Raw genomic sequence first — 18166 nt, forward strand, 5'->3', positions numbered from 1 at the left:
AAGTATGGACCCTTAACAGTGAAAAATGGCAAAGGTGAGACCCCATTTGTTATCTTAACTCACTCAAAAGGTGAAAAAATGAAAAGGTTAGTTCTCTCTTTGAATGTAATTTAATTTTTTAACACAAGGACCTAACCTTTAATGTACTCTAGTTCAACTTGACCAGAAAAGGGGAATGAGGTTCAAACGGTGAAAAAAGAAAGGTATAGTTCTAAACGGTGAAATTTCCAAAAGATTGGACCCATCTAATAGCTTAACTCGTCTCAATGATCCTGACTACTAGAATGTTGAGTGTTATTGTGGATGTGGTGCATGACTGTCAGCCTGACTTCATTCTTGGGAAACACATTTCTGACAACATTTTTCTAGCAACCGAGCTTATTAGGTGTATGTGAGAGCCAATGTTTCCCCTAGATGTATGATCAAGGTGGACTTAAAAAAAGCATATGATTCAATGGATGTTTTTTACGTGATGTGATGTGATTGAGTTAGGGTTTCCAGAGATGTTCGTCAGGTGGATTTTTTTTCTTGTGTTTCTTCTGTCTCTTATAGTATTCTCATTAAATGTAAAACTTGTCTTCCCTTTTCCGCAAAAAAAATTGATTGAGGCAAGGTGATCGATCCCATGTCATCATTTCTCTTTTCTATCGGAGTGATACATTCAGTAAGACATATGCAACAATTACGGAAGCTCCGTGATTTTAACTTTCACCCTAGATGTGAAATATTAGGAATCACTCACTTGATGTTTGCTGATGAGTTGTTAATATTTACAAGGGCTGACGAGGTGTCTGTTCATATGATTTATAAAGCTTTCCTTCAATTCTCTCAAGCTTCTGGTTTGAAGTAAACCTTGATAAAAGTAATGTTTATATTGGTGGAGTTGATGATCGAGGTCAAGAGATGTAGAACTCTTAGTGTGCTTCAAATGCCAAAATCAGCTGGTGGCTGGAATGTAAAGGACTTAATTATCTTAAGGAATAAAATTGTTGTGACAATGAAAGATAAAATTTTGGTGCAGGTGGGTTGATTGTTATTATACCAACAGCAGATTCTTAGATACTTTTAGACTCGCTTGCTGCCCTACGCAACAACCATAACACTAACAAACCAAAATGGAGAATGGCAGAATTTATATCAAATCAAAATTTTACAAAACAAACTAAAATGTAGTTGTGCTTAACCAACAGTAAAATAGCTATCCAAACCCCGAATAATTGACACTCTAAACACTAACAAGATCAACTACATGTTACGACTTTCGGCTAAATCTCCCCTTCGTTGGTCCATTTCTCTTTTGAATACTGCTGGAGGGTCTGTCAAATCTCTTCTCTCTTTGATTTTGACCTGCTTTAGAGTTATTATTATGCTTAAATTTATTGGGTTTTTTATCAAATCCCGCAACATTTCTCCTAGTGCCACCAGGAGACTGGAAATCTTGTATTTGATTCCTCCTCTTGTTCCTCTGCAATTCTGAACCGTTTCTATTGTTATTTGTCTCCTCGTATGACCTTTTCTTTGACCTGATCGATGAAGAAGCAACAAAATGACAAGGGTCTCCAATAGAAAAAAACTTCATGGCAACGAAAAGAAAACATACCCATTTATCGGAACATTTGAAAGTTGTGTCTTCGCATCAGCTGAGTCAGCTTCCTTGGAGGTTGTGTTCCCATGACGATTCTAAATTTGAGAAACAATAAATCGTGAATGAAGAGGGCAATACTTCACATTACAACGCAGATGCAAATATGATAGATCATACCTGTGAAACTTTCCTGATGAATGACTGGTATCTTTCAGGAGTCGCAGACTTTATTGTAGGAAAACCACACTTTCTTATCACGATCTCCAGTATGACAGTAACCTAGCAATTATAAGAGGGAAGACTATCTTATGAATTTGAGCATTCACATCGATGAGCAAAATATAGGCCATGTTCAACGAAACGTTACTTTTGATCTGAAATGATGTCTTGAGATAGATGACCATGGAAGAACTCCATCTATGATAGCTGGTAAAAAATTCTGCAAGTCCTTTGCTTCTAGAGATGAAACCAATACTTTGATGAAGCCCAAAACAGCCTGCACAGGTGATATACAAGAATGGTCATCCAAGTTAATGGGCTATGGACTAACAATAACTACCACGACATTTTCCATAATGCACTAACCTTGATAGTTTCCACGGCTTTAGTTTGTAGCAAAGACGCAACAGAGGAAACTACATGTGGAACTTTTACACAGAGCTCCGGCTCCTTGAATACAAACATAGACAATGCAGAGATGGCTGCACTTGTTATATGAGGTGATGGGCCAGAGAGATACCCCATAATCTGGTAATGTTGTGGAGACAATAGTCATTACAGAAAGATACTAGCAATACATAAACGAAATTTATATTGAACAACCATACACGAGCACTAAAATGATAGTTACGCAAAGGATATTGAATCAAATAACTTTACATGTGGTTGAGATCTTGGGTCTGTTCTTTTAATTTTTATTTTGGTGTGGTGGGTGGGTGGGGATTCTCTTGAGAGTTAGAAATGTACTTACCATACTAATCAGTTTGTAGTATGGTCCATCAGAATCTGCGTCAGATGAATTTACTAAGCAGGAACTTAGTTTGAGCAAGACATCATAAGCTATTTTCCTGGCCTCTTCCCTGGACTGCAGATAGAAGGGCACAAAAAAAAAGTTATATCAAACCAGAACTCAACTTAGTGAAAGAATGTCGAAGATTAACTTTTGAGCTTAGCACTTACATCTTTTAGCGCAAGTATAATATCATTCAAAATAAGAAAAGGCTTTGTGTTCTCCACATCAGAACTGCTCTGCAGAATTTAATAACTCACTGTCAATACCAGTTCCATTTTGTCAATCCACACAAATGTCCAAACACTCCAAAAGGTCAAAGCTACAAGAAAATTAATACATCAACACGAAATATGCCTCCTCACATAACGATTTCAATCTACTGATGTTGAAAACTAACAGGACTTCCCAGAAAGCTCCACAAAGTTCTTTAGGATAAGTTACCCAAAAGCAGTAATGCCAATCTGCAGTACCAAAAAACTACGACACTCGGACATTACAGAACAGGTATTGAAACTGCCTCTGCAGCCTTTACATTCAAGTTTCTGTCTCCGTCTCTCTAACTTAGCGTTAACTATTAAGCTCAACCACTGAAGGGGAAAAAACACTAAGATGTACGAATGAAAGCAAACTCACAACTCTGAGGGTTTATCCCCTCCTTTTCCCCTTCTTCCTCCGACTCCACTTCTCTCCGCTAGTTCACTTTATAATCCAACAAAATAGAATAAATGACCCAAACAAGCATGGCGTTTTTCTGCAATGTAGTCATATAGACAGAAATAAATACATACAGCAGTTCTACCTTTAGAGAATGGACCAATAATAAGTGAAGACAACTTAGGCGATTGCTGAAAGAAGAGATATCAGCAGGAGCCTTCAAGCCCATAATAAGGTCGACTAGCTCATCCATTTTCAAAGAACAAAACCAAGGGTGTTCCTGAACCAGACAAAAAATATAGAAAATGAACATTCATATCAAACTTTCGAAGAAAAACATTCTCAAAATTAAAATTTGAGCACCAACCTCTAGAACACAGCTCAAAGTATAATAAGCTTCAGTAATACATTTTCCATCACCAGCCTAAATCACAGGAACATATATATTAGCTCTACACATACAAGTTGGACATTTCAATTAGCTGAGGAAAACTGGACACACCTGCAGTACATGTTTTGTCAATTTAAAGATCAAACCGACAAGATCCTCATCAGCTCTCTCCACGATGGATGAGGCTAAATCCAGCATCAAAGACCTACGCGAAATTGAATTCAACTATCATACATCATGAAAGAAAAATGTGCACAACATTATCTAAGAACCAAACTTTAGATTAAAATGACTCTTGATTAACTGACATTTAAACTTCAAATTTCGTTTGAGTATTAAAAGCCTACACAGAAATCACCTACCACTGTGAATTTTCACCAATGGTACTTGAATCCGATGGCACATCACTAAGTAATGCATTTGACGGATCAGAATCTTCAGATACAGAAACTGCCTTCACCGACGGAAACCTCTCAAGAGAAGAAATGAAAATCTTCTTGGTGACAGATGAGTCAGAGATTGAGGCCAAGCAACTGATAGCTTTCTGCGTGAATTCAAGCCATGGTATGAAAAATTAGAGACAACAAAATGTGTAATGTATAGAGGTTAAACACAACATTAGATAATGAAATAAGCTTTTGTATGAAGATTTACTAACGGGTGTAAAAAGTTGGAAAGATCTTTTCACTACAACCTTTAGTCAGGTTGTTAGCAAGACAGCCTGATCTCGTATATCTGTACATGTCAGGAAACCATTCGTGATTTTGTGATATTAAAATTGCATGGGCTGTTAACTCAATGGCATTATTTCCACCCCCCACCCCTTGACCGGCAATCTTGGTTTTTTACATAACTGATATACTGTCCGTTCCCTCATGATATTGTCATAAAAAGTTTTTGTAAGAGAAATTGTGTTAGTGAACCTATCCAACAGCCACTGTTTAATGCTTACTGATGAGTAATGAAAATTTTTAGCATCTCTCGTGTTCGTCTACAGTCCACAGTCTGTGCCAACTCAACCAGCCATAACCCAAACATATCCAATAGCCACCATTTAATGCCACTGATGAGAAAATTTAGCATCTCTCGTGTTCATCGACAATCTGTCCCAATTCCCAACGTCAAATCGATTCCCGAGGCATAATCCAAAACCTCATATACGTAAAGCCAAGGCAAAGAGTCACAATTCTTTTTACAAGTAGAGAATATTTATATCTTCTCAAGCAAGACATAAATATAAACACATAGTTAAAATAACAAAGAACTATCACCACATTCAATACTGCGACGAGCTGATAATATGAAAGATACCTTTAGAGATGAACGCTTTGCAGGTTTTGAATTAAGAAAAACAGTCATCAGGGCCAGAAGCAGTTCATTAGAATACAAGGATAACGCCTTGATGTTTTTTATAGCAGCTTTCTTGGAATAAGAGAGTAAGTTTCTCTTCTCCACTAGATAATCGTCCACTGAAAAGCCAGATGAGTGCTTTATGGGTTCAACAATAGCAGCATCAAATTTAGGCAAGCATTTGTTTTGTTTTACAAGTTCCTACACAAGGTAGATTATCAAGAGGTTACACAAAATTGTGACTATTAAGACACTTAGAAAGCACTATTCAAAATATGCCACATCAAACATTTGGGGAAAGTTTAGAACCTGCAAGGAATTAGCAATTTCTTCACGCATTGATGCATCTTTCTTCAGCTGAACGAGCATCAATTTAGCAAAGGATTGAAAACTCTTGCTAACATCAGTTGGATGGCGACAAAATGCAGGTAAAAGACCCCATAAACCATGGGCAAGAGCCTGCAGATCTTGTCCAGTTACTGACTTTTTAACTGGAAAAGGCACCAATTTTAAGTTGCAATGTTGGTAACTGGTTTACCACATAATTTACACAATACCAAACAGCTTCTTACTAATAAACTACAAAGAATAAAATATACAAAGCAAAAATGAATGTGTTCCTCGTAATCACCAACAAACCAATTCTCAAGCAATACACTGAAATAACATGCTGCATGAGGCCCCAGGACCAGAAACAAAGAAAAGAATTCAACGTAAGGAAATTTCATTGAAGAAGCCTATCGTGACTTGTTTTACATATTTTCAATTTGCTGACATGAGATGTAAAAACAGTTTCCCTTTAAAGACCTAACAATGATGCTTTAATATTGGCACTTAAAGATGTGTCTCATGCCTTGAAAATCAAGTAGATAAATTAAATATCATACTAACATTAATAAATTTAGCAGTTTTTTAATTTATATCATAAAAGCATCAAATTATTTCCTGAGTAACTTTAATAAAAAAATTAGTTCTCAAAATAGTCTATCCAATAAACCTCATTGTTCTTGTGTCAAACAGTAGACACAATGCTTTGAAGCAGACAAGTCAACCTTTGACCTGTTTTCCCATCTTTTGGGTATTGTTTCGTAATTATTACATATAAAGGACTTCTGTTCACTTTTCATAGATTAAATTTTGACCTTATTTGTCTTAATTTTAATTACTTTTTATATAACTAATTGATGGTCTGACGGACCCACCATCTTCCCTAAGAATTTGTATAGTCTAAGGTACAAAATTTGACCAAACATTTAAAAAGTACATTTAGAAATTAATTATCATTTAGGAATATCTTGCGATTTTGCAATTTAATTTGTCTTAACCCTGACACGGCAGAACCAAAGAAGTGGCTTGGTTTCAGCCATAATACAAGAGAAGATGCCTATACATGGAAAACCAACACTGAATCTCACAAAAGGCAGGGTCCGGGAAATAAGTTTTTGCAGACGTTGAAAGGCAGGAGAACTTTCTTTTACTTGCTATTAAAAGATCACTTTTATTCTTCCATCATTTTTCTCACAAGAAGAGACATAGAATTCATAAACCAATACGGCACAAAATGCATTGACAAGAGAGCATTACTTGGCTAAATGAGTTATCGCTCTTAGATAAGAGAACTCTGTCCAACATTTATATAATTATATGTAACGAATCGCCGGCCAAGATGATTGCCTTCCACGATAAAAGTTTTAAAGCTTTACAAATAAACATAGTTAGAAGTTTCCAAGCCTCAGTCAGGCCTCAATTTACCTTTACGGGAAGCCTTTTGGAGTGATTGAGCGATGGGGACAATATGCTCTGTGAAATATCCAAGGGATGCCCCACAGGTATACTTCTTTAGAATGGGTAACATCCACATGTTTGCATATGTTGAATTTTCCTCGTCAAAAGAAATTGGTACAAGCCTTAGAACATTTTCAGCTCCCATAGCAACTACAGCACAGCCCAAACTATTTTGCAACTGCAAAATCAGCCAACCCCTTTTGTTAATTTGCAGATGTTAACAAACAGAATGAAGCTACAGAGTGCAAGAAGAGCTAAGAACCACAGTAACAGTTAAATATGTATCTGAAAATCTACTACACATTTTTTGTTAAAATAAGTACAATATGAATTAAAGCTTAACGAAGCGATAAGCTAATAAGCACGAACCTGCATCACATTGAGGCATGACATGGAGAAAAAACATCACATACAATACAAACACTATTTGCAAAAAGCCAGAACCAAAAATGCACAAGTAAAAAGAATTGAAGTTAAAAAGCAAAAAAAAACATATATAATTGCAGCTAAGTAGTTGAGTAGTTCCAGCCGCAAATGTAAAACTTTAGATAAATGATCAGATATCCAACATAGTCAAGGCCATCTACAGTTATACAAATGCCACAATGCAGCCAGTAAAGCATACTATATATTCTTCTACACTGCTCTACAGCAAATACTATCAGACACCCGTAAAAACAATGAGGAAACAAAAAGAAATTTGAATTTCAGTTTAAATTAGTTCCCTTCTTCAAAACTATGAATACCTCTGTCCCTCGTAAATTAAAGAACTTAGAGACATGCCAGCACTTAGACCTTATAACTCCATAAAAAGAGGACTTGCCCTGATGACAATGGTTTTCTTCATATTCTCAGCACTAGCAGAATATTTATGAGCAAAGATGAATAAATTTACTAGTATTTCACGTGGAGCCAATCCAAAGGATGAAACTCAGTATGCGAACACACATCACACCATTACAATATGAGCATGTATGTGACTAGGGCTGTCAAAACTGACCAGATCCAACCGACATCCGACAAAAATCGAAGTGACCCAAAAAAAAAATTCACTTATTCAATCCGCATGAGCACAATGACCCCGCACAAAATATTATCCGATTATACCATAACCAATTATACCCGACCCGTAACAACCGATGTCCCGATTTGACAACCCTGTACGTGACAGACAAGAGTAGCACACAAAGAACAGTGTGTACGCGAGCAAACACCAAAGGATGAGCATATGAGCATAAACAAACTTGCAAGCGCACAACACCACAGGGATAAAGACCCTTACATGAACCGTGTCGTGTTTGTTACCATCGGCATGAGTAAAGATCTCTGCCAACTTAAGGACAATATTCTTCATATGTGAGCATGAACTGCGGCCTTTTGAAAAAGAAAAAACACGCTCATCAGAGATGAAAAGAAAAGAAGAAGAATTGACAACAAAAAAATAGGCAAATAAATGTACAAGATCAATGCTGATGCTGTTAGCACTTAGCACGGTGCACACACTGACACACACACAAATCACTTATCAAGAGTTATTCAGTATGTACTATAGTACATATTAACAGAGATAAAGTTCAACGTTCTAATTTGAATGAAATAGAAGCGGCAACAATAAGAGCCCGTTCTGTTGTACCTCTTAGAATGGGTTTAGTGGAGTTGGATCCATTCCATTCATTTTATTGTCTGGTTGGGGCTTAATGGAACCTCATACCAAGAGGTACTAACTCCACCTCATCCCCCTAGAACCCATATCCACCTAAGACCCTAGGATTCACAATACTTTCCACCCATGATACAAACCCTAACATACAAGAGAGAGAGGAGAGAGAAGCAGCAACAGTGCCTCACCAATGCGGCTCCAGCCACCATCACAACTTTTCTTCTTTTCCGACCGTGTGGGTATTCTTGCTGAAGTGTCTTTTTTTTTGGAGATAGTATTTTCCTTTTCTTCCCTTCTGGTTATTCGGCAAGTGAGCAATTGAAATCCTTTTTTGGGTGACGGGTTGAACTGATATTGTTGGATTTGGTTAGTCATCAAGCATGCGCGACGAGTTATTGTTAGTATAATTCCATTTTCCATTTTTCCCTTTTTTTTACCTTGTTATTCACAGGTCTAGCAGTGAATTGACTTTTCAAGATGAGGGAGAATCGATTAAGGTGTTTTGGCCATGTAAGACGGATATCAAATGATGTGCCGCTTAGAAGGCTTGAAGAGTGACAAACTGATGGAGTTGTGAGAGGTAGGAAAAGATGAAAACAAAGTTGGAAGAGAGTGGTTGAGAGTGATGTGAGTTTACTGGGGATTAAGGAAAATATGGTGTTAGATTGGGCGGAGTTTATGCCAACAACTCAACATGACTTCTTTTATCCTTTTTTTTTTTTGCCAACTTCTCTCTCTTTAGCTTCTTTTTATGCCGACGTCTCAACATCTGCATGCTTCTTTTTTAAACATGCCTTGTTTTCTTGTTCCCTATTTTCCGTGTCTCATTACCTAGACCTTTACTTTGTGAATTTTGCGTGTTTACTCTCTCTAACATAACCTTTTACTTTTCTTGCTTCATATTTAGCAGTCGATCCCTTACGGCAATTCATGTTAGCCAACCCAAATAATTTTGGGACTAACACTTCGTTGTTGTTGTATTTACAAGTCTAGCGGTCCTTTTTTCCTTGTCTTTCTGGTATTTTTTTTACTTAGCACAGTACATACAAACTTTATCATTTTTGGATCTCCTATGTACAAATAAATATGTTATTTTTGGATGTTATAATTCACTAGCTTTATTCTATAAGGGGACGCCTAAGGTGTTTGACTTTTTGTATCCTCTTTATGAAATTCGACATTAGTGCTATTCATTAACTATTTATATTATTAAAAAAGTGCCACATACGTAAAGGACCAAAATATTGGAGAAAAAATGTGCACACAAAATTAACATGGAGTATTAAGGAGCACATTTGCCACTTAAGAATTAAAATTTACAAAATATAACATGCACATATCGCCTCCATAAACGCTAGTAAAAGTGATCCAAATATTCCCATATTAAATCAAACAACTTTACATTGTATGGCCTCCCTTATGAGGTTCCATACGGCCATATCAATCCACTCCAGTTTAGTGAAGCAAACAACCCGTAATACATAAAAGCAACAGTGCCTCATGAAATGTGTGGAAATATGTGGAAATCAATTAGTTATATTTTGGCTATTTTATTTTCCACACTGTTCCCCTCAAAAGTGATGGAAAAATTGTGGAATCATGTGGCAAATAAAATTAAACAAGTGAAAAATAAGTAATAATCCATTTTCCATAGTTTTCCATAATAATTAGCCAAACAAATTAAAATTTAGAGATTTTCCACATATTTCTTCAAATTTATTTTTTTATAGATTTCCATAGTTTTACTTTTCCTCACATTTCCACGTTAACTTGGTTTCCAAACATGATGTAAGTCTTCCCCACCTGATGATAAATATTTTGATGAGGACTTTATGAAATGAATACATGCCTCCGCGCACATGGGAAAGAGAACAGGACCAGAAAAAACATCAACTTTCAAATAATGAGATATGTTAAGTAATAAACAAAGTACCCTATAGATAGTTCATGCTTTAATTATGTCACTAAATATACATATCAAATTTTTCTTTTAAGAACTGTAGAAAGAGCTGAGAGAAACTAAAGGATATTGTTTTCTACATACTAGTACGGGATCTATCGACTTCCTTTTTACTAGTCAAGGCTAGGGGTGTTCATCAGTCCAAACTTTGACCGGACTGAAGACCGGAAATTCAAAGTCGATTAACGGAGACAGAAACAGGTGGGATATGGATGACAGATGTGGCTTGTGACCTCCAGCGATTGTGTAAAAATCCAGGAACAAGGATCTGGCAAGAAAGAGGTGAAGGGGAGATCGCAGCGATGACAAATGATGGTCTTTCAACACTGCAATAGAGGACAGTGGCTTAAAACAGATAACCACAGAGGAATCTGGAGACATGAGGACAGAGACAGAGATGATGTGGAACTAAGTTGTTAGAAGGAGAGATAACTCAAATTGTCTACAAAGAGTGCAGCTCCAGAAGTTTGGCCATACAGACAAAAACACACTCTCCCAGATCACATGCATTTTGCACCGCTCCATCAACAGTATATTTAAGCATTTCAGAAGACAGGAATCTTTCAGTTGGCATTTAGGAAACATCCAATACCTGTGTTGATGTCCCCAAGCATTTCAGAGATACTGAAAGGCAGACCTTGGACATCTCCAAGCTTCATTGACTCAAGTAAATTGACGGCTTAACAGCCCTAACCTAACTTTCAGAATGAGATTCTACTAATGTATTTTGTTTCACACTTTCATCTTTAGATAATAAGTAATTTTTTTGAAGGGACGCCAAGGTGTCAACCATATACACAAATCTATGTTGTCAAAGACACTTAAAAATAAACCAGGTAAAGTCAGCTGGATAAGAAATATATTCACATTCTAATTTCAACAGGAGAGCATTAAAAACCAGAAGTTTATCTGTTAAAAAGTACAAAAAAATTATTAAGTTTGCCCATTAGCATATACTCAACTTTAAGTTTACTTATTCATTTATTTTAAACTTTACTTATTTTTTATTATCTCTTACAATATTTCTTCTATAATATATATATATACATTTTTCTCTTATCTTGCTTTCATTAATTCCACTTTCTCTTCCTTGTTTTTTTTTTTTTACTTCACGCTCCTTTCTGGTTTGATTGGTGACAATGACGATCTCCTACGACGATTCATGTTAGCCGATCCCAAATCATTTTGGGACTAAGGCTTTGTTGTTGTTGTTGTTGTTGTTGTTGTATTAGCATATACTCAACTTTGTATTGACTGATTTTATTTTTTCTTTAAACAGTTTGCTTTAATTCACCGTAAATGTGATATTACTACCTAAAGTCCTAAAGTAATCCACACAAGACATATTAGACAAGCCTATAAACCCATGATTATTGAAGGAGTCAACATAAACTAACTGTTTTCTATAGCATTTCAAGCAAACTAAACTTCATCGCAAAGCCCCTTCCAAAAATGCTTCCATCTAAAAAAACATACAGAATTATCACTAAAGGTTTTAGGTGCCTAGTTAACCAAGTTTTGAGAATGAACCAAGTTGTTGAGGATTTAGAAGCAAGTTGGATTTTGAAATAGAACATAAATTTATTTTGAGGATTTAGGTTTGTTGCAAGTATTTTTGGCAAAAAGTGATTCTGTGTTGCTTTTCAAATTCGAATTTGGAAATTACTTCGGAAATCCGAAATTACAGAAAGAAATAAAATTTTTTAACCCGGAAATCTGATTATTAATTCATAAATTAATTAATTCCAAAATTTGTTTAGTTTAATTTATTTCGAGTTGTTCATTTTTTTTGGTTTATAAGTGGGGTAGAATTAAGAAGGGAATATAGGATAGAATATTCTTTCTATGTGCATACGAGTCGAGTCAAGTTTTATTTATTTTAATTTAGCCTTGTTGATTTATTTGTTCAATATATTAATTTCTTAATCATGCTTGTGTGCTCTAAGTGTTGAAGAGATTTGGTGCATTATGTGTGTATTTAGTCTATGCAAATTGTTCCGTTAACTTTGAATTTCTATCGTTTTAAAGCAGGTTGTGTTAATAAGAGAGTTCCTTGTCTACTTTTCAGATGTTGTTTCCTCCAGTAGCTGATCGAGTTACATTCTTGACAAAGGGCCATGGAGAGACTATAAAGTATTATGTAGGGAGGATCTATCGCTTTGTTTCAATGGAAGTTAAGTTTTTGGAAGAACCTATATGAAGAGTAATGTTTATAAGTGTGCTTTGTACGATTATATCTGTTGGATTTGCCTAAGGAACAATTCTTGTCAATTTGAAAAATTATAGGGAACCACTTTGTCAAATGGTCAGGCCCAGCCCTGAACCGGGCCAAAATGAGACACGGAATAGGGTCTCGGGAAGTAAGGGGCCCCAAAAATCCAAAATTGGGTTAGAAATTTCAATGAAAGCCCGAAAAGTAGAAATAAATAATTATACTCCTCCCCTTTGTCTCTTTCTTTAGTTTACCCTCCTACTTTCCCATGCTTTCTTGACTTCACGTGTTGGTGTAGGCAGTAGGCTCTACCATTTTCTTAATTTTTTTTCAACAAAATTGTAATTTGTAGTTTGTACTGTCTGTAGCTATCACCTGCATATGGAGTACTCGGTAGAAAATTTTCCTTTTTCATTATTGTTTCCTTTAAATTTTATAAAGTAATTGTTTTTCTAGGCCTATTTTTTAACTCTAGCACAAGGCCCCCATATCATTTGGGCCCGGACCTGCAAATGGTAAACCAAACCCAATACAACTGTGACGAAGTAGTAATTGATCTAGAGAGCAGAAGGAAATAGAACTATGACCACGCTATTGTGATAAGTGATAATGAAACCGGGGTCAAGGGGGATGAGGGCCATGCGAGTAATGACTTAATGGAGACGAATATGCTATAAATCCTGATGGTGGACAAATTAATTGAGGGCCAGGAAGTAATCGGAGAGTGGGCTACTGCAACTAGTGAGGAACACCAAGCCATTAACAAGGGAGACTCACTAGTCGCAGTAGCCTATCTTCGAGGGAAATAGTTGAAAATACTATAGAAGCAGCAACAGAGGAAGAATGACAAGAGGCACAATGGCGACAAACAAAGCTGAAAGAGAGTGAGATTGGAATGGAACAGTCTTAAAATTTGTAAAGTGATGTACATGTCAAGCACAAGTTCTCGTGAGGGGACATTCAACTAACATTCCAATCTTTAAAATAAGTAGAGTTGAAGGATTTGAGACTTCAAATTCATTGAGGAATAAAACATGAAAAACCACAATAAAAAGTACTTTTGAGTCTGCTTACCAAGTTTGAGGAACAGAACTGATAGAACAGCTAGTGTATGTTCATTGGGAATCCCAGCTAAAGAATCTAGCATTTCCATGAAGGTTGAGCACATAGATGTAATTCCTTTTGATTCCTCGCCATTAGCTGGTTGGGACTCAATGTCATCAGACAACTGGTCAACAATCAAGTTCTTCAAAATATTTGAAGACTTTGAAGCAACTTCATCCTCACGTGTAAGAAGGCCTGCCAGTCAAAATAGAAAAGGCAAGGAGCAAAGAACAATAATTCATATCTCTATCTCTCGAAATATAATAAAAGAATTGTATATACTCCATAGGAAACAATGTAAAATCAAGAACAATATAAGCCTTCTGATTCGTGCACGTGATCAAACTGTATAAGGATAATAGCTGGAAAAAAATGAATTATGATAGGATAATATTGAGTAAAAATCAACTCCCAAGTCCCAAGCAAATATCACAATACTTCTTCCATCTGCTTGAGAAGACGATAATTTATGCGGGTGCGAACCTCAGAAAACTATCAAAGTATATTAAAAGGGTCAGCAGCAGTCACCTGCAATAGCATTAACTCCAACAGAAAGACTCTTGTTCCATTTGTCAGTGTCTTCTGAATGAAGTTTGTCCAGAGAAATCTTCAGTAAGTTTGCTGCAGAAATGATGCTGTCATTGGGGTTCGTTTCTGAAGATATAAATGATGAGAGTGCATCAATTATGTCCTCAGCCACTTGCACGATAATTCCACCTTCGACTTTTTCTAATAATGCTTCAATAGCATTAAGAACAGGCCTTGTAAAAGTAGAAGAGCGTGAATCAAGAAGCTCGATTAATTTCAAAATTGTTTTTTTGATACTTTTGTCACAGATATATGGCAAAGCAACCCTCACAACGCTCAACGCATGGACAACGTCCAACTGCTCAGTTTCACATTGTCTCTCACTTCCAGACTCGTCTACCTTTTGTATTATACCCAATTTTACTGCAATAGACATGTAGCTTTCCAGCAAAGACATAACCAATATGCTTGCCTTTCTTTTCACAGTCTCAGATTGAAAAGATTTAAGAGCATTCTCTAAATACACTAAGGCGCATTTTCTAACCTGCAACATAAGAAAACAAAGCTATTAGGACTATTTCAAGTCACAGCACGAATAAATTTCCTATCATTCATGGAAATAGTGCGTTAGATATAGTATCGACATTCCAAAATCTTTTTTACAGATTTTATAATAAAAGACCAACTGCTGTAGTTCTTTCAGTTTCTACTTGAGACTCTCTCCGGCATTAAATGAATTAGATAATTTGGAACTCGTTTCCAAAACGTTGTTAGTAGTTATACAAAGAAAAATACAACAGGCTAGCCAACAATAACATGGCTAATTACATCCACAAAATAAAACCTGACATATTTAATATTATGAGAATAGCTATGGGTGTCAACCATCAGAAAACCATCCACTGATACGAAAGTTTTGTCCTAAGCTAGTCCCACTCGAAAGTTGAACCGTTAGGGTCCGGTCTCGTCACCTGAATTTAACTTACTTAAACATCTAGTAACTTATTTGCCCTGGACTTTACTTAATTAGACTTTTATCCCGAAACATAACTTATCTGAAACTTATATGAACTTAATTAAAATAAGCGAGAACAAGGTGACATGAACATAACCTAAAACAAACTCAAGGGTATTGCGTATTGAGCTATCCCATAATAATAAAGCAACAGGGGCAGAGGTGCAACAGGTTTGCAGACATTAGCAAGGACCTTGAGGTGTATCAGACGTGACATCCATGAAATTTTGTTGGTGTAATCAATGATCTTTGTACAATTGGGAAGCAGAGATGGTGTATTAAAAGGGTACTTGCACACATCCGTATGTATGTATATTTATTAAATCAGTCAAGAAAAAAAGGGCAACATAACCCGTCTCCCCCTCCCTACCCAACAGACTTTTATCCATCTAACACTCCCTCCGTTACGATATGATGGCAACACTTTACCTTTTTCAAGCTTGACAATGTAAATGTTTGAACATAATATCTCTAATTTTGTATTCGTAAAATTTATACAAAGTTGATATTCCGAAAGTACATACCGAGACGCATCAAACAAAATCTCACACGAACATATTATTCCTTGCTCATAAATAAAAATTGATCAAATTGAAATTTGTGAATAGTGTCAAGAGTCAAAGTATAACCATTATTAATATGAAACGGAGGGAGAATGTAAGGTGAACAGACTTTCTCTAAAATTAACAAGCATAATACAAAATGTTTAAACAAACAACAATTTTTCTCCACCAAATTCCCCTACAATCTACTCATGGAATGACGAAATACCCAAAACGCCTCTAATTACTTCGAAAGGGCTCCTATATATACCAAATAAGCCAGTGATTACTGCCTGGATTTTCCATCTCCTGAAAATGCTCACCAGCTTAGAGTGTTTTGATTGATTTCATAACCAAACAAAGCTCAAAAAGAGTATTTGAAACGATATGCCATTAAAAACAATATTGTAGAGCAAGAATCTACCTCATTAGCAAATAATAGTATATAATTGCTTCCATCTCCTTAGAATGTTCACCAGCTAAGGCTCCGTTTGGTTTGGTGGAAAACAGTTTCATTGTAAAATGATTTTCCATGGAAAACATTTTTCAAAGGAAAACACAATTCCAAACTAGTTTTGCGTTGTTTGGTACAGTAAAAGAAAATGGGAGAAGATAGTGAAGATTGAGGGGAAGAAATGAGGGGAGGTAAGGAGGAAAGAAGGAAAAGTGGTTTCCTTTGAGGGAGTTATGGAAAATTGTTTTCCATTCCTTGCCCAACCAAACAACTTAAGGCTTTATTTGGTTGGGAGGAATTGGAAGAAAAAGAAAAGAAAGGTAAAATAAGGTTTCCTGTATTTGGTACAAATAATTATATGGGAAGTGAAAGGAAAGAAGGGAATTGGAAGGAAAGCTCCTTTATAAAATTTTCACTTTCCTTTCCTCCCAATATTGGAGGAATTCGGAAGGAAAGAGAAAATTAAAAGCTGTCATTTATATTTCATTTCTCTTCCCTTCATTTCTTTCCCTCAAACCAAACACTGGAAAATAAAATTTATTTCCTTTCACTTCTTTTCCTTTCTTTTCCCTTCCTTTCTTTTCTCTTCCTTTCCTTTACTAAAAATGAACCAAATAGGGCCTAAAATCATTGAAAAGGGGAAAATCATTTTTTCTCTTCCTTTCCTTTACTAAAAATGAACCAAATAGGGCCTAAAATCATTGAAAAGGGGAAAATCATTTTTTACACCCACACCAAACGGAGGGAGTGTTTTGATTGTTTTCACAACCAAACCAAGTTCAAGAGGAGTATTTGAAATTATATGCCATTAAAGGAAACATTGTAGAGCAAGAATCTACCTCATTAGCAAATAATAATATACTTTCAATGGTCAAAGTTGTGCAAGGGCAAGGGTGAAAGTCAAAATGTTCAATTATTAAAGAGCAGAGGAAGTACCAAGTAACAAGTAAGATTAACACAAAGGGTGAACTATTACCTTAGGACGCTTGTCAATGGACCATTTAAGCAAGGTTTGGAAGGGCAATTCAACAGAATCCCAATCCTCCAAATCACAAAACCCTAGCAAAATCCCTAAACACTTAACCACACACCTAGCACTGGAAGCTGACCCTACCACCATTTCTCCCTCCTCGCTCCCCAAAACCCTAACCAAAATAGCAGCCGCCTCCGCTGCCTTCTCCGGATTAATGTAATCTTCTGGAACAAGCGATAGAACAATGGAGAGAAAAGTGGCGAGAGCAGAGGCAGAAGCGGCATCGTTCTGGGGCTGAGATAAGGCGTTAATGGTGGCGGCGAAGTAGCAGAGAGGAGAGAGAGGGAGGGAGTCTTCGAGAAGAATAGATTTTACGGCGGCGGCTGTGGCCATGAGGTGGCGGTGCTGTGGAGCGGAGGAGGATGAGTAGCGTTGCATAAGCTGAGAGCTAATATCCACCGTTGGATCGAAGCCGGTGCTTTCGGCAGGGTCCATTTGAGCTTCTTGCCCTTTTGATTGTTCACCGGCGGTGGGAGTATGCTTCATGGTGGTTAATGTGAGAGAGAGGCTAATGAGAAATTAAGGAGGGCTGTGTTTTGGTGGGAAAAGGGCAGTCGAACTCGATGTTACTCGAGGTAGCGCTGCTGCAAACCCTCTGCCTTCGAATATATTAAGGGGTTGTTGTTTTGAGCGGAATTGAATTAAACTGAAACGAAACTGTATTTTTATTTGACTTATTTTGTATGAATTTATATAAAAATTAATTGATTATCAAAATAAATTATATTAAAAATAAATTATTTTTTTATGAAATAAATTTATTTGTTTGTAAAAATGTCTAAAAAAAATTTATTTTTTTCTGAAATTATATTATTTGAACTTATCTGAAATTATTTTGTCTGAAATATGCCGAACAGAATAGAGCTTAAGTACTCCGTAAT

The 18166-nt window shown here is 36.2% G+C and overlaps 1 protein-coding gene across 1 annotated transcript; it reads right to left on the bottom strand.

Annotated features, from left to right (window-relative positions):
- Positions 1–1116: 1116 nt before the first annotated feature.
- On the bottom strand, positions 1117–17958 carry LOC110779218 (uncharacterized). Its single transcript, XM_021983755.2, has 18 exons — positions 17229–17958; positions 14242–14785; positions 13684–13908; positions 8060–8151; positions 6745–6955; positions 5302–5483; positions 4954–5193; positions 4005–4186; positions 3754–3847; positions 3619–3675; positions 3397–3531; positions 2765–2833; positions 2556–2669; positions 2171–2332; positions 1953–2081; positions 1763–1864; positions 1601–1680; positions 1117–1523 (listed from the first exon to the last, which is right to left on the bottom strand). The coding sequence occupies exons 1-18, from the start codon at positions 17769–17771 to the stop codon at positions 1253–1255; spliced, it is 3432 nt and encodes a 1143-aa protein (XP_021839447.1). The 5' UTR covers positions 17772–17958; the 3' UTR covers positions 1117–1252.
- Positions 17959–18166: the final 208 nt, after the last annotated feature.

This window comes from Spinacia oleracea, chromosome 3 (genome assembly GCF_020520425.1).
Source record: "Spinacia oleracea cultivar Varoflay chromosome 3, BTI_SOV_V1, whole genome shotgun sequence".
NCBI lineage: Eukaryota > Viridiplantae > Streptophyta > Magnoliopsida > Caryophyllales > Amaranthaceae > Spinacia > Spinacia oleracea.